General features: G+C 30.3%; 2 protein-coding genes, 1 long non-coding RNA gene and 1 pseudogene across 3 annotated transcripts; 1 reads left to right on the top strand and 3 right to left on the bottom strand.

The window, feature by feature from the left end:
- The first annotated feature begins 5,647 nt into the window (after positions 1-5,647).
- On the top strand, positions 5,648-6,533 carry LOC108466800 (uncharacterized). The gene is made up of 2 exons (XR_001868701.2): positions 5,648-5,964; positions 6,272-6,533. It is a non-coding gene; the product is annotated as an uncharacterized LOC108466800 (long non-coding RNA).
- A 7,895-nt stretch (positions 6,534-14,428) lies between these two features.
- LOC108466822 (flavonol sulfotransferase-like) lies at positions 14,429-15,686 on the bottom strand. Its single transcript, XM_017767180.2, has one exon. It carries the CDS (start codon positions 15,531-15,533, stop codon positions 14,586-14,588), a length of 948 nt encoding a protein of 315 aa, XP_017622669.1. The 5' UTR covers positions 15,534-15,686; the 3' UTR covers positions 14,429-14,585.
- A 3,169-nt stretch (positions 15,687-18,855) lies between these two features.
- Positions 18,856-20,013, bottom strand: LOC108466682 (flavonol sulfotransferase-like). Its single transcript, XM_017767058.2, has one exon. It carries the CDS (start codon positions 19,957-19,959, stop codon positions 19,015-19,017), a length of 945 nt encoding a protein of 314 aa, XP_017622547.1. The 5' UTR covers positions 19,960-20,013; the 3' UTR covers positions 18,856-19,014.
- A 5,089-nt stretch (positions 20,014-25,102) lies between these two features.
- On the bottom strand, positions 25,103-26,101 carry LOC108466304 (flavonol sulfotransferase-like; annotated as a pseudogene).
- Between the last annotated feature and the right edge of the window lie 423 nt (positions 26,102-26,524).

Genomic DNA, 26,524 nt, shown 5'->3' with positions numbered 1-26,524 from the left:
GTGGGTACCCCAAATCACGTAATTTGTCTGAAGGACTAAATCATAAATGTAGCAAAACTTCTAGAGCTAAATGTAATTTTTAGAAAATTTAAGGTTAAAATGTAATTTAAGGAAAGTTTAGGGGTCTAAGTGAAATTTAAAGAAAGTTTAAGGGTAAAAATGAAATTTAGGAAAAGTTTAGGGGTCAAAATACAATTTTTATTTTTTAAAAATTTTAAAAATTAAACAACAAACTCTAGTCGGGCAAAAATTTAGTGTTTACACTTTCAATTATGATTTGGATTGTTTGCGTTTTAAGTTAAGTCAAATTCAAAGTTTCCTTCCATTTGTTTAGAGTCTTAAGTCAAATCTGCAATTTGGACAAATTTGTGATCTTGTTCCGCGCGTGTCTATCATCATTAAACATCTTCTCTTTTTCTTTCTAGGAGTGCCCATATTATCTCTTTGAGCGAGGCAATTTTCATATAGAGAAAAACAAAAGGAGATGTAAATACAAATATTTTGATAAAAATTGAGTATATAAATACCCGTAAAAAAATAGTTTATTTCACAACTACACAGTAAATAACTTTAGAAAAAGGTACTTTATTTTAGTGATGGAAAATATTTGCTTTTAAATAATATTTTTATGATATTTAGGAGTAAAATAATAGTGACTAAATAAATAAATAAAAATGCAGGTAGTGCTTATTTAGTGACGATCACAGTCCCATGCATGAAATTTGTCACTAGAAAATCTAGTTGATACATTTTCACAGCACGATTTGGTGTTAGATTTTGTGGTCAATAATTGCCAAAATTTCTTTTGTTTTTAAATGGATTTGTTTACCAAATCTGATTTTAGTAATCCTTAATTTTATAACTAAATTGATGACTGATTAAGGAGCAACCAACTTAATAAAGTAATGTTATATAAATTATAGATTATAAATTATAGTTTATTTTCAGAAACATGAGAAGTGGTGCTACTTGCTAAAAACATACATCGATTATTTTCAGAAACATAATATGTCAAAACCGCAACAAACAATGAAGAAGAAACACACACAAACAGATAGTAGAGTGGGGACGACGTACGCCATGGTTGCTTTATGATTCAATCACAGAGTAAGCCTGAACCCTTTAGTTTCTACAATGTTATCGAGTCCAACCGAGCAGTCATTTCAAGTGTCAAATAATTCTCCCAATCCCCAACTTACCTTTTAGGAAATAGATCTTGTTTTCCATCACCCTCGACGTTCCTTCACGGTGTTTGCTGCTTTTATCCACTTCCAAATTGCTTAAATTCTCGAAACTACACATGTTTGCAACCTTGTCGACTGACCTTTTTTTAATTTCTTCATAAGAGAAAGGATAACCGATGACATCAGCTAATTTCTTTATGTATAAAACAATATCTTCTATTATTTCTTTATATTTCAAGAAAAGAATCTTATCAAGTCGGTCCAAATTTGCTTTCCAAAATCCTAGAGCATGGTCCCAATAAGGTTCATAAAAGCTTACACCTTGGCAATAAAGCTCAAAGACCTCTTCTAAAGGAAAGGTTTAATGTTTTTAGGCGCTAAACGTCTAACCACAAAATGATAAAAGGAAACAAATGAATCCTTAGTGTTCCTACAAATGTAAACAAATTTACAATTGGCATTAATTATTGATCTTGGTAAAGTAGAGTAAGGGATTTGTGTGGCTAATTAAGGATTTTTGGATCTCGATTGGTGGAAGATGAGGCTAATCGAACTCTAAGAAGGGTACACAATCATGTGATAGCTTGGTAAGTAAAGGGTTAGAGGAGTCATTGAATGTGGTTCTTGTTATAATATTGGCAAAGGTGAGGGACTTTAACTATGTTGTCCTCGTTTTTGGCACACTGCATATCATGATGTCGAAACGTTAGAGAATAGGATTGTTGTTGAGCCAACATCACTCCTTCGAAGAAAAAGTAGTACCAAAAGCCTTTGTTATTGGAACAAATCGTTACTTAATCATCCCTACATTTTCTTTTTTGATGGATTGACATGATTTCTTTGAATGAAGACATTTTCATAAGGAAAAAACAAAAAGGGATATGAGTGCAAATATTTTGATAAAAAATGGTCTATGTAAATAAAGTTACTTTATTTCACGAGTACATAGTAAACTTTTTGTAATTCATCCATGTGATTTTAGTGCTTTTAAATCACATCTATCAAACTCCTTTAAAGTTAACCCTATGCATTGAGTGGCCTTAATTTGGAATTTAGATGATCTAATTTTAAGCTAAGTAAATGAAGGTATTGATAGGTTTTTGAAGGGTGATTGGGTCATTTAAATTGGTGGGCTTTATGTTGGTCAAAATTATGTTTGTTGTGTTTTCCGTGTTTCAACAAGTAGAATTGTTTATGGGTTGAGTTATTTGTCCATGTTTGAAAGCTCGTCTAAAATTTAGGAAGGCTTGGATAAAAATATTAAGCCTGAAAAATGAGTTTAGAAAAAAATTAGGCCCATTTAAAATATAGTTTAGGCTCGGGTTTGAATATTGAATACTTGAGCTCGCCCATTTTTAAGTTTATAATATTTTATATTATGTTCTTTTTATATATTATGTAATTTATAACACATTAAAAAACATATACTAAATATATAATACTACTCTAATGTAAACATTAAAATAATGTTAAGATGATTATATAAAAAATTCAATAAATAAAAAATATAAAATTAAAATTAAAATAATATAAATATTTTTAAAAAATAAAAATAATATAGACGAGCTTAAAATGGGCTTGAGTTAATCTTTTGCAAATACAGATGAACTTAAACAAAATTTTAGACCCATATTTCAGGTCGGGTCGAGCTTAAGTAAGTATAAAATATATTAATATAATATTTAGACCAAATCTAAACCCGAACTAACCTGGCCATGAGCTAACTCTAGTTTTAAGGTAGTGATAGGTTTGCATGGTTTTCTTTTTTCTTTTTAGTAGAAGATGTTTTACAAGTGTGGAAGGTTGCTTTTTTTTTTTTTTTTTCCTTTTGGTGAGTGTTTTTCTTTTTAATTTTTTTATATGTTTATTTTAATTTCAAATTACTTTTGCATGTTCCTTTTTACTTTAAATTGTTTAGTTTATATTAATTTTGTTGGTTTAGTGATTAATCTTCTTGGTTTACTAGCTAATTCTTTTTTCCATTTAATTTTATTATATTATTGAATTTTGAACTGAGAAGGGTTGCTTTGGAGGCAACAAAAGAAAGTAAATAATTTTGATTCATGTGTGATACATACAAAAAAAATTGATTTATGGGTGATAATATCATTTGGGTATTTAGCCATTTGCTTATTTAGGATATTAAATTAACTATAATTTTGAAGTTATGAACACCCACCCATAAATTTATGTAGACATTTTTAAGGATGTTTGAGATGCAATGATTGAATTGAATGCTTCCATATAGTATAGGGACTAATGAAAAAAAAATTACCTTAATAGAATGACTAAACATTGGTCATTAAATTTTACATTTGTAAGTGTGAGAAAATCAATCTGAATCATCTAGCAATGTTTGACCATATTATATATATTATATGGTTATTTTGAACAAAAAAGTGGATTTTGTGAATCTCTTTTGGGAAAATGATTTACCTGTTATTTGAGTATGTGTGATTGAGAGGGGTAGACTAAATCATACTCACTATTATTTAAATTGGATTGATTTATTAGACTGGCTGAATTAAAAATTGCACTTAATGGTTGAACCTTTTTTTCTATTTACTTATGTTGGTCAGATTTCTCCTAATATAGTTATTGATTGAATTAAAACAGTTTGATTATGAAAATTAATTAGTTTACAAGTACGATTAATCAATTTTGCTTAGAGTTCGTTGTAACGACAATTAGAACGAAAAATATAGCGTAATGAAAAACAAGAAAAGAAAAGAATCAACACGTCTAATATTTGTTTATGCAGTTTATCGAAACCAATTTTTGAAAAGGGGTTGACTTTGGTTTTGAAAAGGAAAATTAAAACAGGAGTCGCCACCGACCTTTATTAGGTGTGATCGGATCACCTTTGTTCTAATAAAACATTTTAGTTTACTAAAACGGTATTTTTGGTCTACGAAACTCAAGAGAATGGGTTCGGGAGTCGGTTACGTGCGAGGAAGGATTAGCACACTCGTCACGCCCAAAATTGGTACCAAATTGATTAGTTAGTGTCTTAATGTCGAAAGTTAAAAATCGAGAATGGATTTAAAATATGATTCTTTTTATCAACGTCGATTTTAAAAATGCTTGAGTTAGCTCAAAACGATTATTAAATATTTCCTCGTCTCGAGATATAGGAGTATCACATCCCGTAAGTTAGGACACAATACCATGAACTCCCGAGCGCAAGTTTATCTTTAACTTTAATTAGAATTCCGTGTATTTTAAAACTCAAAAGGATATTTGGCTATTTAGAACCAACGAGAAAATCGAAACCCTGTAAGTTAGGGCACAACTTCTCGATGTTCCAAAACGCGAAACATTGCCTTATTTTAAAATTTTTATTTTTGAATAATAGCGAATACGATACTTAAATGACGTACGTTATTTGTTTGGGTCAAGATACAACGATTTATTGGATAAATATAAAGAGACTTGATTCATGGGCCGATGATATGAAACAAAAGTATAGTGCGACATGGAACAATGATACATGTATAAAATATTCCACAAGCGCATGGCAATAATATGAACACGAGTAAGCAAATTAACGTACATGCAATAGCAATAATCTCACAATATGCACTCTTTAAAAATTAATCATTAATAATAAAACAAATGAATTAAATAATACAATTAAAAAATGTAATAAATAAATAGTAACTAAAATAACAATTGCAAGATGAATTTTAAATGACCATGAATGAATTTAAAATAAATATTGTAAAAAGGTTAAAATCAACAATATGCAAAACGTTTTTCTTTTTGAAAGAAAGAATGATATATACATATGAAGAACTTTTAAAATAGATAATATATATATATATACAAAAGTATAAAACAATGTATAAAAATTAAAGTAAATAATAATAGCAAAACATTTCAAAATAAGTAAATAGGGTTCAAAATAAGGTATATAAACAATTTAAAATAAGTAATAAAATGATTTTTAAATAATACCTAAATAAATCTAAGCTATAATATATAAGGTATAAAAAGTTTTAAACGGATGATTTTAAAGAAAATACTTTCAAATGAATAATAAAATTTCAAATATAATATAAAAGAAATTTAAAATAAAATATAATAAAATGATATATATATATAAAACATAAAACGTTTTTATTTTAATGGAAATAAAGTAACCTTTAAAACTTAAAAGGTAATATATATGTATGTATATATATAAGCCTATAATAAATAATATACCAAATAATAATAATATGTAAAACAATTTAAATAAGACAAAGAAAAAGAACTCGAATAAAAGAAATAAAAGATTTTAAACAGGGGAACCAAAGCAACAATCACGCAAACTTGCGGGGATAATTTTGAATGTAGAAAAATGCAAAAGGGATGATTGAAACACGCAAGACAACAGAGGGCCTGAGTAGCAAATAGCCCATTCGGCTTTGAAAATGACCCCCTTTTACACTCAAGGTCGTTTCACCTTTTAAAGAAAACAAAAGGGTTTCTTCCTTTTGTAGGCAGATTTCTGCTGCTTATTTTTTAAAAGAACTCAGCCTTCCTAACCCCATTTCTCTTCCGTTCGGCTAGGGTCCTGAACCCCTTATCGCCGCCCTAGGTGGTTTGTCACACCACCATTACAATCAGTGGCCGACGACAAGCGAAATAGGCTACCTAGCCTCTGTTCGTGGTGCCTTTGAAGGTTCCAAATCCCTCGGTCGAGTGCCCGAAAATAAAGGGACTTCCCAACCTCCCCTTTTGGGCTCAACTCCGATGGAGAAAGAAGTCTCCGACGACCGACCATGGGGGTTTTCTGGTAAGTTTTATTTCCCTTTTATTTTCGTAAGTGAAATAAAATAAAATAAAATAACTAAGAGAAACAAAAGTAAAAACAAGATAAAGAGACAGAAATTTTTCACACAAAATAAAAAAATCACCTTTAAAACGAGTATTCTGTTTTTTGATTAGTTTTTGCTTGTAAAATGTACGTAAAAAAAATTACAAGAGAGTAGATCCGGGCTTTTAAAGCCATTTACAATCGATTCCCTTTTAGTTTTTTAGTTTTTTGCTCTTTATTTCTCTGCGCTCGCATGCTTTTTTCTCTGCTATTGTGCTTGTTTCAGATGTCAGACGACTCGTGGAGGGAGACTGATGGAGCAGCGTGCGAGCAGACGAAGAGGCGCGGGGCGGTGGCTGAACGTTCCTAGGGTTCTGCTGATATTTTTTTGCATTAGATTGATAGTTTGGGCTGTATTTGTTATTGGGCTGATTGTGGTTTTAAGGTTTGGGCTAAAATTTGAGTTTGGGGTTTTTTATTGGGCTGTGATATTTGTAAAAATGGACTTTATTTTGGGATTCTTTATTTTTATTTGTGTTATAGGCCAATTTTGGAACCCAAATACATTACATAAACCCAAATACAACCCTTATGCCCAAAACCCATAACCCATTACAATACCCATTAGCCAATTCCATTTACAATTAAAACCCATTTATAACCCAGGACCCAATACAACAAACCCGATTGGCCCATTTACTACCCTAACCCACTAACCTAAACCCACCAGACCCACATACCACTAACCCACTAACCTAAACCAACTTAGCCCACCTAAACTAACCCAACGAAGACCCAAACCCATTACAAATCCACAGACCCAAATCAGAAACAAAAAACCTAAACCTAATTGCCCCTAGCCGAACCTACCCTCCTCCCCCACTTGCCCCTGATTACCGGCCATTTTTCCTGGCGCCCCCATGCCCTCTGACTCACCTGCTCCACCATCCCTCTGCACCTGCAAGAAATCAAAAAGGAGACGGGACAGAAACAATAGAAAATGGACAGAAAAGGGTTATAAAACCCGAATCAAAGTGTTGGAAAAGGGGGTTACTTTCCCTTTCTTCCTTTCTTCTTTGTAAACATCAAAAGGAATTTATAGACTTCAATAAACAGACAATAGTGGTTGTTCAAACAAACAAGGAGTAAACGAAAAGGTTGCATTTTTTCTCTTTATTTCTTTCGATTTTTGCATACATATATATATACACATTTCTTTATTTTTTTATTTAATATAAACATAAAATATAGTACAAAAAATAAGAATACAAAAAATAAGAAAAAAGTATATTTTTTACCTTTCCAGCCACCGTGGCACCGGCGCAGGCGAAGGTCCGATAGTCGGACCGATAACCGTCCCTCCCTGGCCGGATCCCTTTTCTCTCCCCCTCTCTCTTCTTTTTTTTTCTTTCTCCCCTCTCAAATGTTTTTTTTTCTGAATTTTAGGCTATTTATAGCCTTTCAAAATGGTGCCGTTTTGGCATTAGAGTTCAGTGCTGAAACGGCGCCGTTTCACCTTGGATCGGGTCGACCCAACCCTACCCGATAGGATCCGCGTGTTTTTTTAATTGGAGGGGCTAATTGCGCTTTCAGCCTCTCCGCTTTCTCATGATTCTACAATTAAGTTATTTTTATTTTTAATCTAGCCCTTAAATTTGTTGCGCCTTGTGATGTGGTCCTCTGCCATGCGCTGCGTTTTGGGAAAGTGGTTTATTGTCCGATTGAGCCTCTTCGGTTTGTTTGCGCGTGCAATTTAGTCTTTTTCCATTTATTTCTTTTAAAATTCGCCCCAAACTTTATTCTTTAATTCGATTCAATCATCTTTGTCAATTTACTGCTTTATTTTCATTTTACTTGTTTTCACTTTCTGTTATTCGTTAATTTTAATATTTATATTTATTATATTAAATATATTTATTATATGTATTAATGTATAATATTGTATATGTATGCATGTAATATACTCATATAGTGTATTATATATAATTTTATATTTCATATATATATATGTGTTTTAAATATTATGTTATATATATAGATTCAATATTATTAGTTATATTTTCTTGTAATCTTCCATGTATATATTTTGTATTGTCTCATATGCATACTATTATATGTATATACGTATTTTTTAATACCGTGTCAGTATATATATTATTATATTATTTTTGTTCCTATTATATTTAATATTAGTATATATATTTCATTATACATGTATATATATTTATGTGTATATAGTCTCATTTTCAGTATATTTCATTATATTATTTTTAAATAATTATATTATGTATATATTTGTAAATATTGTGCTATTCATATATTTTTATGTTATTTCATACATATACTTTTATGTTATTTGTTACATATTTCTTTTATTATTTCATGTATATGTTGTTAAATACCATAATATTTATATATATGCATATATATTCTTTTTCTTCTCGAACTATCTTACGTATATATATTTTATCCTTACCATACGAATATTAGTATATGTTTCATTATTTATGTATATATCTATAATACGTATATAGATTTAATATATTTATGTATATACTTATGAAATATCATTATTAGTCGTTTTTTTAATATGTATAAGTTATGTAAATATTTCAATATTATATTATATCCATATATATTTCATATATTATATACATGTGTTCTTAATGTTACATTTTATATATTATATATGTATATATATATTTGTGAAGTATCATCAATAATTCTTTTTATTATTATCTTTAATATGCATATATTGCATATATCATCATTGTTTTTTAATATACTTGTCACACTTATATTCACTTCAATATATTTTTAGCTCTTTCATCTGTTTCATCTCAATTTTGTTACTTCGAAAATCATAGTCTTGTTTTCCAATTAATTTCAATAATCGAGGCAATGTACCGATTCAACATTAAGTCATCGAATTTTATCGCTATGTTGGGTGGAATTTATTGGCTTATGTTAAAGGTGGAACATCCTCCTCAAAAACCGAAAATTTAAAATTTCTCATCTTTACAATCGGATCACGATTAAATCTTATACTGAACTTGTATTTTTGAAAATCAAGACAACACATGTTTATAAGATACCAATTTTGGGCGTTGCGAGGGTGCTAATACCTTCCTCGCGCGTAACCGACTCCCGAACCCTACTTTTTCTCTGGATTTTAACGTAGACCTAAACTCGGCCTTCTTTTTTTTTTAAAAATAAAAGAATCTGATAGGTGTCCGATCACACCCCAAAAAAAGATCGGTGGCGACTCCCTGTTTATTTTAAAATCAGATTCCATTTTTAAATTTCCAATAAATCGCCACAATTAGCGACCCCAAACCAAAAATTTTTTACGTCGCTACAATTTGGGTTTTATTTTTTAGGCCAAAATTGGCTATTACACAGTTTAGACACAATAGTCTTACATTTCTGGAGTCTCGCTTAGATTTTTTATCCAATCACCAACTATTTCAAGAGTACACTTCTTCCCTATTGCCTAAAACTCATAACTTTTTATCTAAGCAAGTATATGCAGCTTGATGTCTATAAAATTAACTAAAAATCTGATTAAGGCAAGTACACCTATCAATTAATAGTATAGCTATGGTAAGCAAAGATATCATTCCCATATGACTAAAAGTACTAGTAATTACTGTCTTTCTATTATTTAATCGATAAATACGAATGATTGATTGAAAACTAAAATTAACTAAATTAATTAACTACGAACGCTACAAAGAATAAATCAGGAAAATAATGGAGTAAACAACCAAGCAGCGAAACAATACCCGAGAAAAAATTCACCTAGATTTCATCTATTATTATCAATCTAAATTACACAATTTCTTTACTTAGTATCTTGATCCGTAGAATCTCTAAATTATACTAATATCTTTCTCCAAGAATAAGAGCAACTGACTCTAGGTTGATTAATTGAAATTTCTTTCCAATTAAAGCTCTTATTATCGCATTAACTTAATCTATGGATTCCCCTATTAGATTTGAATCTAAAGATTTATGTCATCTTATTTCTAGGGTTGCATGCAACTCCACTCAGTTACACTAGATCTACTCTTAAACAGGGTCTATTCCTCCTCTGATTTAAGCACATCAAACATGGATCAATAGTCTAAAAATATTAAATCGCGAATTAAGCACACATAATTGAGAACAAGATCTAAGTCTTTATTGCGTAAAATAAAAATCAAACACCAGAATCCATCATAGGGTTCATCTCCCAAGGTATTTAGAAAATTAGTTCATACTTGAAAATAAAACCATCTAAAACACAGTATAACCACAAGAAACAAAGAAACTTATAATAATCTCCAAATAAATCAAAAGGAAATCTTCAATCTTGATGGAAATCTGCTTCAATGGTGTTTTTCGAGTTGTTTTCTTGAGTATTCTATGACAGCTCCTCTTATCTTCTTATTTTTTCATATATATATATATATATATATATATATATATATATTAGAATGCTCGAAAAACCTAAAACTCGCGTTTTCCCGCAATTTTAGAATGCAAATTGTGAAATCGACATGGCCTGTCACATGGTCGTATGGAATGGTTCAACCCGTGTAGCTCTTGTAACTTGCTCCTATTTTCTGATTTTAGCTTGTTTTACGCTCCTTTTGCTCCTAAATGCTTTCCTAAGTATAAAACATGAATTTAAAGGATCAAAAGTATAAAATTCACCATTAACATCAAATAATCACCCAAAAACACATCAAGAATAAAACTAAAACATGTTACTTTTAGCACCTATCACAACCTTGATAAAGAACTAATAATCCCACAACTTGCAATGGTCACTCAACAGTGATTCGACTAAGTGAAACAAACACCTTAATCAACTAAGTAGGTAGTCAAATGAAGAAAGAAAAACACAAGCTTATCGAAACACAAGTTGCACACACTTTCTGAAGAAACCAACTCTTAAAATTTTACCATTCCCAAGGGAATATGTCGCCTATTTATAGGCCTAGAAAGCAACAAAATATTCTCCTTTAAAACAGCTAATAAGTCCTTGAGAAACTCCTTGAATAAGGCTAATAATTATCTCTAAAAAATAACACTTTAATCATCAAGATATAATAAGACTTCCATATTTATTAAACCACCTTGAGGAAGTCGATTGGGTGACTAAGATCTCTAGCCGACCGATGTTATTGTTTTGTCAAACATGCCATAATTAAATGAATCAAACTTAGTGCAATCAAAACCTATATAGAGCCTAAAACAATGGCCTAAGAAAAGAAATAGGTTTGTTATAACGATACATGGAACGAGAAACAACAACTTCCCTGATAGATTGCATTATAAGATTTCACTGAAACACATTTTATTGAGGGATGATGGAGCACCGATCACATTTCAAACGAAACTTATATATAATATAAATTTGTCAACTAATTTATTGTGAATACAGGTTAATAGAATTTATTTTGTCATTTGAAGTGAGACTATTGTTTGATTTAAACATATATGTATGCATGTTAGATTTTATCATATCCACCACCTAATTTCGTGAATTGGGAGTAAACTTATAGTGACTAAATAATTTTTTCTTTTTAAAACATTGCTAGTGCTTAATGACGGTAATGGTTTTGTCCCATGCATGAAATTTATCACTAGAAATTTTCATATTATTTTAAAAGATTTGGTATTAGATTTTGTTGATAATTGCAAAATAAAAATAAAAAAAATAAATGCATTTCTTTACCAAATATAATTTTAATTTGCCAATATAGTTGGTTTTGAATCCTTAATTTTATTTTTAACATAATGATTTTATTTTTGGCAATAAAATATGCATGTACCCAAAAACATAAATAAAATATGTAAGATAAAAAGTATTAATATAATACTTATAAAAAAAAATAGGAGTTACATAGATAATGCATGTCAAGTTTGACATAAATTAAAATTTCTAAATATTCGTTTTATGTATAAAAAATTAACCGTTAAATATATATTGTTAGTAGTTTATAATGTTGGTACGTAATAGTTTTTATTATCTAGAAATGTCTAAATAATTATAATTATTAGATTGATTGTTGCTGTTCGAATTTTCTAGAAACAAAATTTAGGCTTGTAATGGTGCTTTCATTCTTGGGAATCACAAAATCTTCTACCGTCAACAGCCTATCCGGCAAGAGAGAAGAGCAAAATGCTCTATTATATTGTATTTGTCTAGGTTTTTTTTTTTGTAAGTTTTAATTTTTTGAAATTTGAGATCTTTTTCTTTTAATTTATAATACAAAGTAATCTAATTCTTTTCTAAATTCATCACTTTTTTCTCTAACTCTAAATTCATCACTTTTTTTCTCCAACTTAACTTTTTTGTTCAGTTATCTTGGATGTTTTTTATTTTCAAACATGAACTAATTTTCTAAATACTTAGGGAGATGAACCCTATGATGGATTCTGTCATTTGATTTTTATTTTATGCAACAAATACTTAGTTTATTGTTCTCAATTATGTTCTTAGTTTATTGTTCTCAATTATGTGTGCTTAATTCTTGGTTTGATATTTCTAGATTATTGATCCATATTTGATGTGCTTAAATCAGAGGAGGAATAGACCATGTTTAAGAGTAGGATGACATAAATCTACCGGATCAGAGTCAAATCTAATAGGAGAATCCATAAATCGAGTTAATGGGATAATAGGGATTTTAATTAGAAAGAAATTTCAATTAATCAACCTAGAGTCAATTACCTTACTCTCGAAAGAGATATAAGCATAATTTAATCAATAACATTATGTACAAATATTCTATAAGTATTCTAGGTCATGTAATCCGTAAACCTATGTGTATGTATATCAGCTTAAGTATGATTCTGATCAGGAAAGCTCTGAGTAAGCTAATTAGTGTGCTTTTGTTATGATATCTCTTACTTATGTATGGCATAATTTTGATTTGTTATGGTTATATATGAACATGAGGTATGTCTTTGCATATGCATTAGGGGTGAGATATGGTAATGTGATGGATGCAGTATGATTTTGGCAGTTTAATTGCACTAAATAACTTTGGTGGTATTTCCTCAATATACATATGGCAGCACAGTTGCATATCATTTGAATGGCGTATGACCATATTTTGGTGTGATGGATGGATGGGTTCTAATAGCCCTAATTGGTGTAATTGGATGGATGGAGCTGGTATGTAGCGGATGGGGATAGGAATAATATGTATAACTTTGCTATGCTAAGCATGTTATAACATTTGATCTGTATGTTCTGTTATTTGCATATGTGCATGTTTTTTTATATGATTTTTGTGTGTGGACCAAGGCACACACTGAGCTTTTTAGTTCACCCATTTGCTTAATATTTCAGGTAACCCACGAGCTTAGGATTGGGCGGCACTCGGAAGCTCGCATTGATTTTCTCGCATAAGATCATTTTAAATGATTATTAATTAAAATTTATGGACTTTTGAACTGTCGGACTAATTTTCAAACTTTTATTTTGGATTTGGGTTTTGTTGAGTTTTTAGTTAATTAGTTTAAATTTTCTACATGATTTCTGTTAATTAAAAAAATGTTCGATTTTCAAAATTAAACAAGTTAAAGTTTCTCCGCTGCAAAACAAAATGGGAAATCTAATTTTCTGGAAAATAAGTGAGTTCACAGTATGTCTATTATTTCAATTTAGCAGTAACGAACAAATATTTTAAAGAAACCCTTATTGTATAATGTTTTTTTTTTCAACTAATAAGTGAAAACGAGTTTTTTCTAAGAATTTACTTTAAAAACGAGTCGAAATTTCAGAAAATAAGAATCTAAATTCTCAAGAAGTTAATGTAACCTTCAAGATTCGGTCATAACGTTTAAGTTGGGTTTGGGGTATTACACTGATTGGATTTTTGTTTTTAAATTTATAATACAAAGTACTATTCTTTTTCTCGAAACCCACCTTTCTTTCTCAAATTTCAAGTTAATATTTTACTTTTAGCTATAAATAAAACCTATATATATTATTTTTAAAGATTTGGGAAGAGAAGCCAACGTCGATTTGCATGAAAAAAAGAGAAGAAAAAAACAAAAAAAGAGCAAAGAAAGCAGCAAAATTCTTAGTTGTTTCTTGCTGCAACTGGTTTTTTATATGAATTTTATTTTTAAGACTTTTTTTCACTTTTTACAATTATTGTAAAAAAATTGAATGTGAAAATAATTTTTAACTATAGTTCAGAGACCAAATTAGTTATTAACCTTTTGAATTAAGGTGCAATGTTACTTCTTTAACAAAAGTTAATAGTCGAGTGACAAAATGTAACAATTTGATAATGTTAGTGACTATAATATAAATTTTGAAAGTTGAGTAATCGAAATATAATTTTATACAAAGCTTAGGAGAGTTGGTGTAGTTTATCTATAAAAATTAAACTAACAAAATCAAATCACTTATATCAAATTATATTGATTAAATCGATTTCAATTGAACCAACTATACTTTTTATTGATCTTAACATGAACAACACGAGAAGTGTTGCTACTTGCAAAAAGCATACACAAATTATTTTTAGAAAAATAATATGTCGAAATTGCAGAGAAGGGACAATGTACCCCATGGCTGCTTTATGATTCAATCACAGAGTTAAGCCTGAACCATTTAGCTTCTGCAACGTTATCGAGTCCAACCGAGCAGCCATTTCAGGTGTCAAATAATTCTCCCAATCCCCAACTTTACCTTTTCGGAAATAGATCTTGTTTTCAATCACCCCTGGAGTTCCTTCACGGCGTTTGCCACTTTTATTCACTTCCAAATTGCTTAAGTTCTCAAAACTACACATGCTTACAATCTTTTCGACTAACCCTTTTTTTATTTCTTCAGAAGAGAAAGGATAACCGATGAAATCAGCTAATTTCTTAACGTATACAGCAGTATTTTCCATCATTTCTTCGTATTTCAGGAAAAGAATCTTATCAGGTCGGTCCAAATTTGCTTTCCAAAACCCTAGAACATGGTCCCAATAAGGTCCATAACTGCTTACACCTTGGCAATAAAGCTCAAAGGCCTCTTCTAAAGCAAGAGGCTTCATGTCTTTGAATACCAAGCGCCTAGCAATGAAGTGATAAAGCGAAACAAATGAATCTTTAGGGTTCCTACAAATGTAAACAATTTTACAACTGGAATCAATTATTGATCTTGGTAAAGAAGAGTAAGGGACATGTGTGGCTAACAAAGGATTTTTAGGGTCTCGATTGGTGGAAGATTGGGCTAAATCAACCTCTAAAAAGGGTACACAATCATGTGATAGATTGGTAAGTAAAGGGCTAGTGGAATCATCGAAGGTGGTTCTTGTGACAATGGCAAAAGTGAGAGACTTTAACCATGTTGTTCCAGTTTTCGGTGCACTGCATATGACGATATCGGAAGGTTGAGATTGAAAATTTTGTTGAGCCGACATCACTCCTTCAATGAAAAACGAGGAACACCAAAAGCCTTGATACAAAAAAAAGTCGTTATTTGAGTCTTTCCAACCTTCTCTTCTTGGGAGTGTTGATATAATCTCTTTGAAGGAGGCCATTTTCATAAAGGAAAAAGAAGGGGAAAATGAGTGCAAATATTTTGACAAAAATTGGGTCTATAAAAAACTTTAGAGAAAAGGTAATTTCTTTTACAATTACACAATAATTTCTTTGTAATTCAACAATGTGATTTTAGTGACGAGAATTATTTGCTTTTAACAACAGTTTTTTATTATATCCACTACTTCATTTCTTGAATTGGAATAGAATTATAGGGACTAAATAAATAAAAAATTTAGCTAGTGCTTATTTAGCAATTGTCAAGGTCTGTCCCATGCATGATTTTGTCACTAAAAAATCTAGTTGATAGATATTTTTATATTATTTTAAAAGATTTGGAATCAGGTTTTGTTGGCAGTACTTGTCGAAATTTTTTGTTTAGGGTGATGTGATTTTTTTTATTTTTTAAGTGGTCTTGAAATTTTGATATATGTTTTTTTTATTATATTTCTATAAGATATTTCTTAGTCTTTGATTTTGCTTGTGGAGTATAAAATTTCTACAGATATGTATCAAATAATTTTTCTTTTTCTTAAATGCATTTGTCTTATTACTTTTTGGATCGGTTTGTTTTAAATTTTTAAATTTTAGTTAAATTGATTTTTTTCGAACGAAAAAATTAATTGAACTATTAAAATTTTAACGAAAGTGATGTGGTGATACACATGAAAGTCCGCGTGTAATTCATAAAATTAAACAAAAATAAAAATTCAAATAGTTCATAAAAGTTTTGAAAACAATCGTCCACATCAGCAATAAAGTACACATGCACTACTATACAAGCTACCACATCAATGCCGTTAAAATTTTGTTGGAAAATATGTAATTTTTGAAAACTTTGAGGCATATTCTCGATTGGTAAAGGTGGAGAGTTGAATCATAAAATTATGGTTTTATATCATATGCATAAAATGGTTGAGTGATGAATGAGAAATTGATGCTCAAACTAAGCCACTTGTGAATATTAGTTGAGGAAAACAAAAGCTTAGATCTCACATTGGTTAAAAACCAAGTATGAGATATGTATATATATGAGAACCCACTTGAAAGGTAATTGAATACTTAAGCTTGAAACATTGCCTTACTCATAGGGGGTGTAGATCCAAACTTGCTAAGGGTTGGGAATGCACACACTCGACATTGTCAATTCAAAATGTTTGGATCAATTTGGCCCAAGATGAGCCTATATATATTTTAAGCCCAACAAGAATTTTTTTTTTTCTTAGCAAAGTATTAAAAGGAAAATATCTCGATTTGATTTTATTCCAATCAATCAATTTGATTTTATTGAAATTGATTTAAAGGCTCCTTTAATGGAAAGATTTGTATTTTTATTCATGGAAATTTCCAAAATTCCTCCATATTAAATACCTATAAAAGTCTAAAGAATTTTACACACACAGTCACAAAGAAATAACAAATTTTCACTCTCAAAATTCTTTTCTTTTCTCTCCAATTTTTCAAATATTTCGATGATAGAAGAAGGCAAGACTTGTTCATTGATCACTGCAAAGGCACTACTGCCGCAATTATTTTGTTGTTGTATCCTAAGAGACAATTGACCAACGTTTCTTAAAGTATCATAGGAGCGGCCAAATCTATCTTAAGGAAATTGTGAAAACATGCCTAAACATCTAGTAAAACTCGAATCCCTTTATTCGATTTTTGGTTTTTCAGAAATCTTGTTTATTCCTTCATTTCAAATTTGATGTTTTAAATAAATACAAATATTTATTTAATTTGCTTTAGTTAAATTTGGTTTTACATGTGTATAAATATTTTTTGATATTAAGTTGTTTTATTTTCTTACATAATTATTTATATTTATATTTATATTTGTTCATTAACGTATTTTGTCCAACAAATTTTACTTGTTCAATCAATTTTTACGCCCAAAGAAAAGTTATTTGATTGAAATTTGATTTTTTTTTTCTCAATCAAGAAATTACAAATTCAGCATTTGCAAGAAATGCTAACCCCCAACGAAAATGACCCTTACCCAAGAACCAACAACCAAACATAAACTGATAACAACAAACAACCACCCACCAGAACCCCAATATCCTCATCAGTTAAACAAAACTCAACCCAAAAAACAAAACCAACACAAAACCCTCATAACAACACAAAATAGCTTATCAACTCTCCAGTGGATACACATCAACAACACTCCAAATTCTTCTCCAAAATCACCACTATGCCTTAAACAAACCAGGCCTTTACAAACCTAAAAACGCCAGCGCAAATCCCATTATGAAACCGAGCATATCTGCTTCCGAAACGGAGATAAAACCATCTCTGGACATCCTAATTTCAGAAGAAAGGTGCAGGCACCACGGACTTTTTAAGCGCGCCACTCTCAATTATTAGAAACATTTTATGCTGCAAAACTGAAAAAAAAATAATATAATAATAAAAAAATAAAATACGAGGAGAGATTCACTTACACGGTTATAAAATTAAAGTGGTTTTGCATAATTTAGTAATTTTTTATACAATTAATATTTTAACAATCTCATCGTCATATTTCATGCTCCATTCATATAGATCATGTATGTCAAGTTATAAATTAAAATTTTCTAAATATTCGTTCTATGTAAAAAAAATTTAACCGTCAAATATATATTGTTAGTAGTTTATAATGTTGGTTACGTACTAGTATTATATTATCTAGGAAAGTCTAACTAATTACAATTATTAGACCGATTATTGCTGCTTGAATTTCCAAGAAACAAAATCAGGGCTTGGGTAACATTGCTTTCATTCTTGAGAATCATAAAAATTTCTACCGTCAACGGGCTATCGGGCAAGAGAGAAGAGCAAAATGTTCTATTATATGATATTTATTTGGATTCTTTGATAAGTTTCAATTTTTTGAAATTTTAGATTTTTTTTCTTTTAATTTATAGTACAAAGTATTCTATTTCCTTTCTAAACCTATCATTTCTTCTCTAACTCCAATTACTAGACTGATTGGGTTTTTGTTTTTAAATTTATAATACAAAGTGTTATTCTTCTTCTTCAAACCCACATTTCTTGTAACACTCCATACCCAACCTGATTGCAGGTCCGAGTTATGAGATGTCACATCCATTGTCGGAGCAATCTTTTGAATTAAGGTGCAATGTTACTTTTTTAACAGAAGTTAACAGTTAAATGACAAAAATGTAACAATTTGATAATTTTAGTGACTATGATATAAATTTTGAAAGTTGGGTAGCCGAAATGTAATTTTATACAAAGCTTAGTAGAGTTGGTGTAGCTTATCTATAAAAATTAAACTAACAAAATCAAAACACTTATATCATATTATATTGATTGAATCAATTTCAATTGAACCAACTATACTTTTTATTGATCTTAACATGAACAACACGAGAGAAGTGTTGCTACTTGCAAAAAGCATACACAAATTATTTTTAGAAACATAATATGTCGAAATTGCAGAGAAGGGACAATGTACCCCATGGCTGCTTTATGATTCAATCACAGAGTTAAGCCTGAACCATTTAGCTTCTGCAACGTTATCGAGTCCAACCGAGCAGCCATTTCAGGTGTCAAATAATTCTCCCAATCCCCAACCTTACCTTTTCGGAAATAGATCTTGTTTTCAATCACCCCTGGAGTTCCTTCACGGTGTTTGCCACTTTTATTCACTTCCAAATTGCTTAAGTTCTCGAAACTACACATGCTTACGATCTTGTCGACTGACCCTTTTTTGATTTCTTCAGAAGAGAAAGGATAACCGATGAAACCAGCTAATTTCTCAACGTATAAAACAGTATCTTCTATCATTTCTTCGTATTTCAAGAAAAGAATCTTATCAGGTCGGTCCAAACTTGGTTTCCAAAACCCTAGAACATGGTCCCAATAAGGTCCATAATTGCTTACACCTTGGCAATAAAGCTCAAAGGCCTCTTCTAAAGCAAGGGGCTTCATGTCTTTGGATGCCAAGCGCCTAGCAATGAAGTGATAAAACGAAACGAATGAATCCTTAGGGTTCCTACAAATGTAAACAATTTTACAACTGGAATCAATTATTGATCTTGGTAAAGAAGAGTAAGGGACATGTGTGGCTAACAAAGGATTTTTAGGGTCTCGATTGGTGGAAGATTGGGCTAAATCAACCTCTAAAAAGGGTACACAATCATGTGATAGATTGGCAAGTAAAGGGTTAGTGGAACCATCGAAGTTGGTTCTTGTGACAATGGCGAAAGTGAGGGACTTTAACCATGTTGTTCCAGTTTTCGGTGCACTGCATATGACGATATCGGAAGGTTGAGATTGAAAATTTTGTTGAGCCGACATCACTCCTTCAATGAAAAACGAGTAACACCAAAAGCCTTGATACAAAAAAAAGTCGTTTGAGTCATTCCAACTTTTTCTTCTTGGGAGTGTTGATATAATCTCTTTGAAGGAGGTCATATTCATAAAGGAAAAAGAAAGGGGAAATGAGTGCAAATATTTTGACAAAAATTGGGTCTATAAATAGCTTTAGAGAAAAGGTAATTTCTTTCACAATTACACAATAATTTTTTTGTAATTCAACCATGTGATTTTAGTCACGAGAATTATTTGCTTATAACCACAGTTTTTTTATTATATCCACCACCTAATTTCTTGAGTTGGAATAGAATTATAGGGACTAAATAAATAAAAAGTGTAGCTAGTACTTATTTAGCAATTGTCAAGGTCTGTCCCATGCTTGATTTTGTCAGCAACCAGATTTTTTTGTATTATTTTAAAAGATTTGGAATCAGGTTTTTTGGCAGTATTTGTCGAAATTTTTTGTTTAGGGTGATGTGATTTGAAAATTTGACGTATATTTTTTTTTATTATATCTCTATAAGAAATTTATCAGTTTTAATTTTACTTGTAGAATATAAAAACTCTACAAATAGTATATTAAATAATTTCCTTTTTCTTAAATGCATTTGTCTTAATATTTTTGAATCGGTTTATTTTAAATTTTCAAATTTTAGTTAAATTACTTTTTTTCAAACGAAAAAATTAATTGAACTATTAAAATTTTAACGAAAATGAGGTGGTGATATACATGAAAGTCCGCCTGTACTTCATAAAATTAAACAAAAATAAAAATTCAAAAAGTTCATAAAAGTTTTGAAAATAATTGTTCACATTAGCAATAAAGTACACATGCACTACTATACAGGCTACCACGTCAATGTCGTTAAAATTTTGTTAGAAAATATGTAATTTTTGGAAACTTCTCGATTGGTAAAGATGGAGAGTTGAATCATAAAATTATAGTTTTATATTCTACTTCATGAGACCTTTACAACGGTATATCATATCCTCAAAATAGTTGAGTGATGAATGATAAATTGATACTCAAAGTAAGCCACTTATAAATATTTGTTGGGAAAAAGAAAAACTTAGAACCCACATTGGTTAAATATCAAGTTGAGATATGTATATAGATAACAACCCACTTGAAAAGTAATTAAATGTCTAAACTTGAAATTTTGTCTTGCGCATAGGGGGTGCATGTCCAACCTCAACAGTGGTTGGGGGTGCACTCTCACGACATGGGCGATGCGAAATGTTTGGACCTGTTGGGCCCAAAATGTTATTTTTCTTAACAAAATTTATTTTTCTTAACAAAAATTATACAAGAATCTGCATTAAAAGGAAAATATCTCGATTTTATTTTATTCCAATCAGATTGATTTTCAATTTGATTTGATTTTATTCAAATATATTTAAAGGTTCCTTTAATGGAAAGATTTGTATCTTTATTCATGATTTTGTCACTAAACAATCTAGTTGATAGATTTTTTGTATTATTTTAAAAGATTTGGAATCAGGTTTTGTTGACAATAATTGAGGTGAAGTGTATTTTTTATTTCATAAGTAATCTTAAAAATTAATATTTTATTATATCTTTATAGGATACTTATCAATCCCTGATTCTGTTTGTGGAGTATAAAAGCTCTATCGACAATGTACCAAATAATTTCTCTTTTCTTAAATGCATTTATTTTAATACTTTTTTTGGATCGGTTTGTTTTAAATTTTCAAATTTTTGTTAAATTGTTTTTCTTTGAACGGAAAAATTAATTGGACTATTAAAATTTTAACAGAAGTGACGTGGTGACACACATGAAAGTCTGCGCGTACTTCATGAAATTAAATAAAAATAAAAATTCAAAAAGTTCATAAAAATTTTGAAAATAATCATCTACGTCAACAATAAAGTACACGTGTACTACTATACAGGCTACCACGTCAATCACGTTAAAGTTTTACTTGTTAGGTCAACTTTTACGTCCAAAAAAAAAAGGTAATTTAATTGAAATTTGATGATTCAAAACTAAAATGATAAAAAAGGACTAAAATGATGTAAAAAAAAGTATGTACAAGAGTTATATCATATATTTAATATATGACTAGAACATACCTGCTCATTATGCTTCGTAAAGTTAGATTAATTTTAATATGATTTGTACACTATATAAGTAAAACCTTTGTATCCTATTCGAGTTAAATCAATTCAGATTATTTTAAATTTATTTGGCGTACATAAAAATATTCAAATAATTAGAATTATCATGTCACATAGAAATAAACATAAACCAAAATATAATAATATATCAAAAGTTATGTAAAATTTATGATTTTTATAACTATGTAAAATGAATATTATTGTGTAAAGAATTATACAAATCTTAAGATAAAACATGTACCCAAAAAACATAAATAAAATATGTAAGATAAAAATTATTAATATAATACTTAAAAATAAAATAAGATGAGAGATTCACTTACACGGGTGTAAAATTAAAGTGGTTTTGCATAATTTAGTAACTTTTTATACAACTTTTTATACAATTAATATTTTAATAATCTCGCCGTCATATTTCATACTCCATTCATGTAGATTATGTATGTTAAGTTTGGCATAAATTTGCTGATCGAGGGAGAAGGGGATGACATCATTTTTGCTTTTGATAAAATCTAGAAATTAACAGTCTCTCCTAGAGTGCGAAACTTACTATGGATGTTTGCAATCGACAGAATTCCCACAAAGGATTTCTTGGTGAAGAGAAGGGTGCATCAGCAAAACATAATGAATGTATGCCCATGGTGTGAACGTGAACAGGAGAAAGCGGACCATTTGTTCTTTAAATGCAATTTTATTGTGGGTTTTTGGAGAAGGATATTTAATTGGTGGGAAGTTGGCTGGAAAATGGTGAGCGGTTTTGAAGAATTTTACTCTCTATGTTTTAATGCGAAGTTACATGGTACTATCAAAAATCTTTGGTTGAAAGCAATAGCGGCATCATGTTGGTCTGTTTGGCTCGCAAGGAACGAGATGGTGTTTGAAAGAAAGGTGTTGTCTATGGATACGCTGATATTTCATTCCAAGATGAAAGCATTGTTGTGGGTAAGAGCTGCTTTCGATGAGTGTATAGTACAAGAGAGATTATGGTGGTTAAGTCCTTCTAATTGCAGGTTCGATTCCAAACCCGTTACACTGGGTTGGCGTTATCCTCCTCATGGGTAGCTGAAGTTTAATGTAAGCGAAATGGCAACTGAGGAAGCTATAGGCTGTGGAGGTGTTCTTAAAGACGAGGAAGGAAATGTAAAAGCTTTATTCTCGGGACCATGTGATGCCATTGATGCAGATTCAGCTAAATTAGGAGCAATAATTACTGCGTTGGATGTAATAATTGAAATAAGGTTGAGGTGAATTGGTTTGATTATTGTTGAAATTGGGTCACTGGTGGCGTATAATTGGTTATTGAACAAAGACAGGAGGCCTTGGTCGCAACAAACTACATTCACAGATATGGAAAGGAGACTAACCTATGTGGGTAAGGTACCATTTTCAAAAGCAGAGCAGCATGGCAATGAAATGGTAGAAACATTAGCGTCAGCAGGTATTAATTGTAGGGTTATGTTCAAGGCGTGGTGGTGAATGTTATTGGAATGTCTGGTTTTCATGTTATATTAGCTTTTGTGACAATTGTATTGTTTAACTGGAACTATTGTTCTATTGCTTTTAAGCAGAATAGTTTGACTAAAGCAAAAAAAGTTTGGCATAAATTAAAATTTTCTAAATATTCATTTTATGTAAAAAAAAAAAAACTTTTAACTATCAAATAGATATTGTTAGTAGTTTATAAAATTGGTACGTAATACTATTTTATTGTCTAGAAAAGTCTAACTAATTATAATTATTAGACCGATTTTTGTTGCTCGAATTTCCAAGAAACAAAATCAGGGCTTGGGTAACAGTGCTTTCATTCTTGAGAATCATAAAAACTTCTACCATTAATGGCCTATAATACAAAGTACTCTACTTCTTTTCTAAACCCATTATTTCTTCTCTAACTCCATTTACTAAACTGATTGGGTTTTTATTTTTAAATTTATAATACAAAGTGCTATTCTTCTTCTCCAAACCCGCATTAACACCCCATACCCAACTTGATTTACAGGTCCAAATTATAGGATGTCACATTCGTTGTTAGAGCAACTACGATCTAAATTTTATCACTTCAATAGTTTATACTTGTATTTATGATCAACACATCATTATATCATATTATACAAACATATCTAGGATTTATACGAGCATACAAAAGCTCTTTCGATAACCTAAAGTCGTTTAAGAACTAAAATGTAAAATGTTAAAACTATCAAGTTGAAGACACTACTTGGGAGATTCCAGGTCGCGACGTTATTCACTATCAATTTCTTGTTACAATGTGACATATTGTTTTGAAATGTTTATATGGTACCAATCCATACTAACCTAACCAAAATAACTAATGCGAAACCAATCCGTTCAAGCATAATACCTACATCAACACTTAATATACTACCTTTGCTATATCATTACCATTCATGTTTATCAATTTAACCATTCATACCTTAAACCTAACTTAATACATATGACCATTTACACCACTTAACCATTTAAACATCACATAATGTTCATGATAACTTAAACATTTCATATTCATAAATTCAAATTGACATCAACTATCCAATTTTCCAAATGACCATCCAAGATATAAAACCAACTCAAAACTTAGGTATATGTCATATATCAAAACGTAAAGGAACTATATAAACATTGTTGAGTCAAGAGTTACAGATAGGATGTTGTATACTAAGCGATAAATATCAGCGATACCTTTATGATCAAGTCATACCAAAAAAAACATTAATTAGACAAGAATGTAATCAAAACATATTCAAGATTCAAACATTTGAATTTCATCTCTTCATGTCATATATCTCGATTCATACATTATGAAAATCGGCAAATCATTATAACATACCATGCTATTTTTTCCACTATAAAAAAACACAATCATTTCCATTTCAGTTCATATCATTTAATCATATCATTTCTATATTGAATCTATTTATTTTTTTAATTTTTATATCGGTCCTTTGAACTCGTATAATTCAATTCGTATAATCTTTTACATGTTATTTTTAATCACATTTCATATATTGAATCAACTATGCTTTTTATTGATGTTAATATGAACAACATGAGAAGTGTTGCTACTTGCAAAAAGCATCACAAATTATTTCTAGAAACATAATATGTTGAAATCGCAGGGAAAATGTACCCCATGGCTGCTTTATGATTCAATCACAGAGTTAAGCCTGAACCATTTAGCTTTTGCAACGTTATCGAGTCCAACTGAGCAGCCATTTCAGGTGTCAAATAATTCTCCCAATCCCCAACCTTACCTTTTCGGAAATAGATCTTGTTTTCAATCACCCCTAGAGTTCCCTCACGGTGTTTTCCGCTTTTATTCACTTCCAAATTGCTTAAATTCCCGAAACTACACATGTTTACAATTTTTTCGACTGATCCTTTTTCAATTTCTTCAAAAGAGAAAGGATAACCGATGAAATCAGCTAATTTCTTAACGTATACAGCAGTATCTTCCATCATTTCTTCGTATTTCAAGAAAAGAATCTTATCAGGTCAGTCCAAACTTGCTTTCAAAAACCCTAGAACATGGTCCCAATAAGGTCCGTAAGGGCTTACACCTTGGCAATAAAGCTCAAAGGCCTCTTCTAAAGCAAGGGGCATCATGTCTTTAGATGCCAAGATCCTAACAAAGAAGAGATAATTCGAAACAAATGAATCCTTAGGGTCCCTACAAATGTAAACAATTTTACAACTAGAATCAATTATTGATCTTGGTAAAGAAGAGTAAGGGACATGTGTGGCTAACAAAGGATTTTTAGGGTCTCGATTGGAGGAAGATTGGGCTAAATCAACCTCTAAAAAGGGTACACAATCATGTGATAGATTGCTAAGTAAAGGGTTAGTGGAATCATCGAAGGTGGATCTTGTTACAATGGCGAAAGTGAGGGACTTTAACCACGTTGTTCCAGTTTTCGGTGCACTGCATATGACGATATCAGAAGGTTGAGATCGAAAACTTTGTTGAGCTCTCATTACTCCTTCAATAAAAAATGTGTCACACCAAAAGCCTTGATACAAAAAAATATCATAGTCAGTCCAGCCTTTTCTTCTTGGGAGTGTTGATATGATCTCTTTGAAGGAGGCCATTTTGATGAAGGAAAAGCCAAAGGAGAAATGAGTGCAAATATTCTGACAAAAATTGGGTCTATAAATAGCTTTAGTGAAAAGGTAATTTCCTTCACAATTACACAATCAACTTTTTTTAATTCAACCATGTAATCTTAGTGTCGTGAATTATTTGCTTTTAATATCAGTTTTTTATTATATCCACCACGTGATTTCTTGAATTGGAGTAGAATTATAGGGACTAAATAATTAAAAAATTGTAGTTAGTGCTGTCCTATCATTTTTTATTCAAAGATCTTATTGTGTTCGTAATAATTGTATTATTTTATAACATTTTATATTAAATTTGTTTTTCTTAAAGGTGAATTAAATTTTACCGAAAAATTAATCGGACTATTAAAATCTTAATGAAAGTGACATGGTAACTCAAGTAGAAGTTCCGCG

This window comes from Gossypium arboreum, chromosome 2, assembly GCF_025698485.1.
Source record: "Gossypium arboreum isolate Shixiya-1 chromosome 2, ASM2569848v2, whole genome shotgun sequence".
Lineage (NCBI taxonomy): Eukaryota > Viridiplantae > Streptophyta > Magnoliopsida > Malvales > Malvaceae > Gossypium > Gossypium arboreum.
The sequence above is the reverse complement of the archived record's forward strand: the minus strand, read 5'-3'. Positions and strand labels throughout refer to the sequence as shown.

What these genes read in the sequence shown, in the direction of transcription:
- LOC108466822 (XM_017767180.2), bottom strand. Translation starts at nt 15,533, where the DNA reads ATGAAAATGGCCTCCTTCAAAGAGATTATATCAACACTCCCAAGAAGA.
- LOC108466682 (XM_017767058.2), bottom strand. Translation starts at nt 19,959, where the DNA reads ATGAATATGACCTCCTTCAAAGAGATTATATCAACACTCCCAAGAAGA.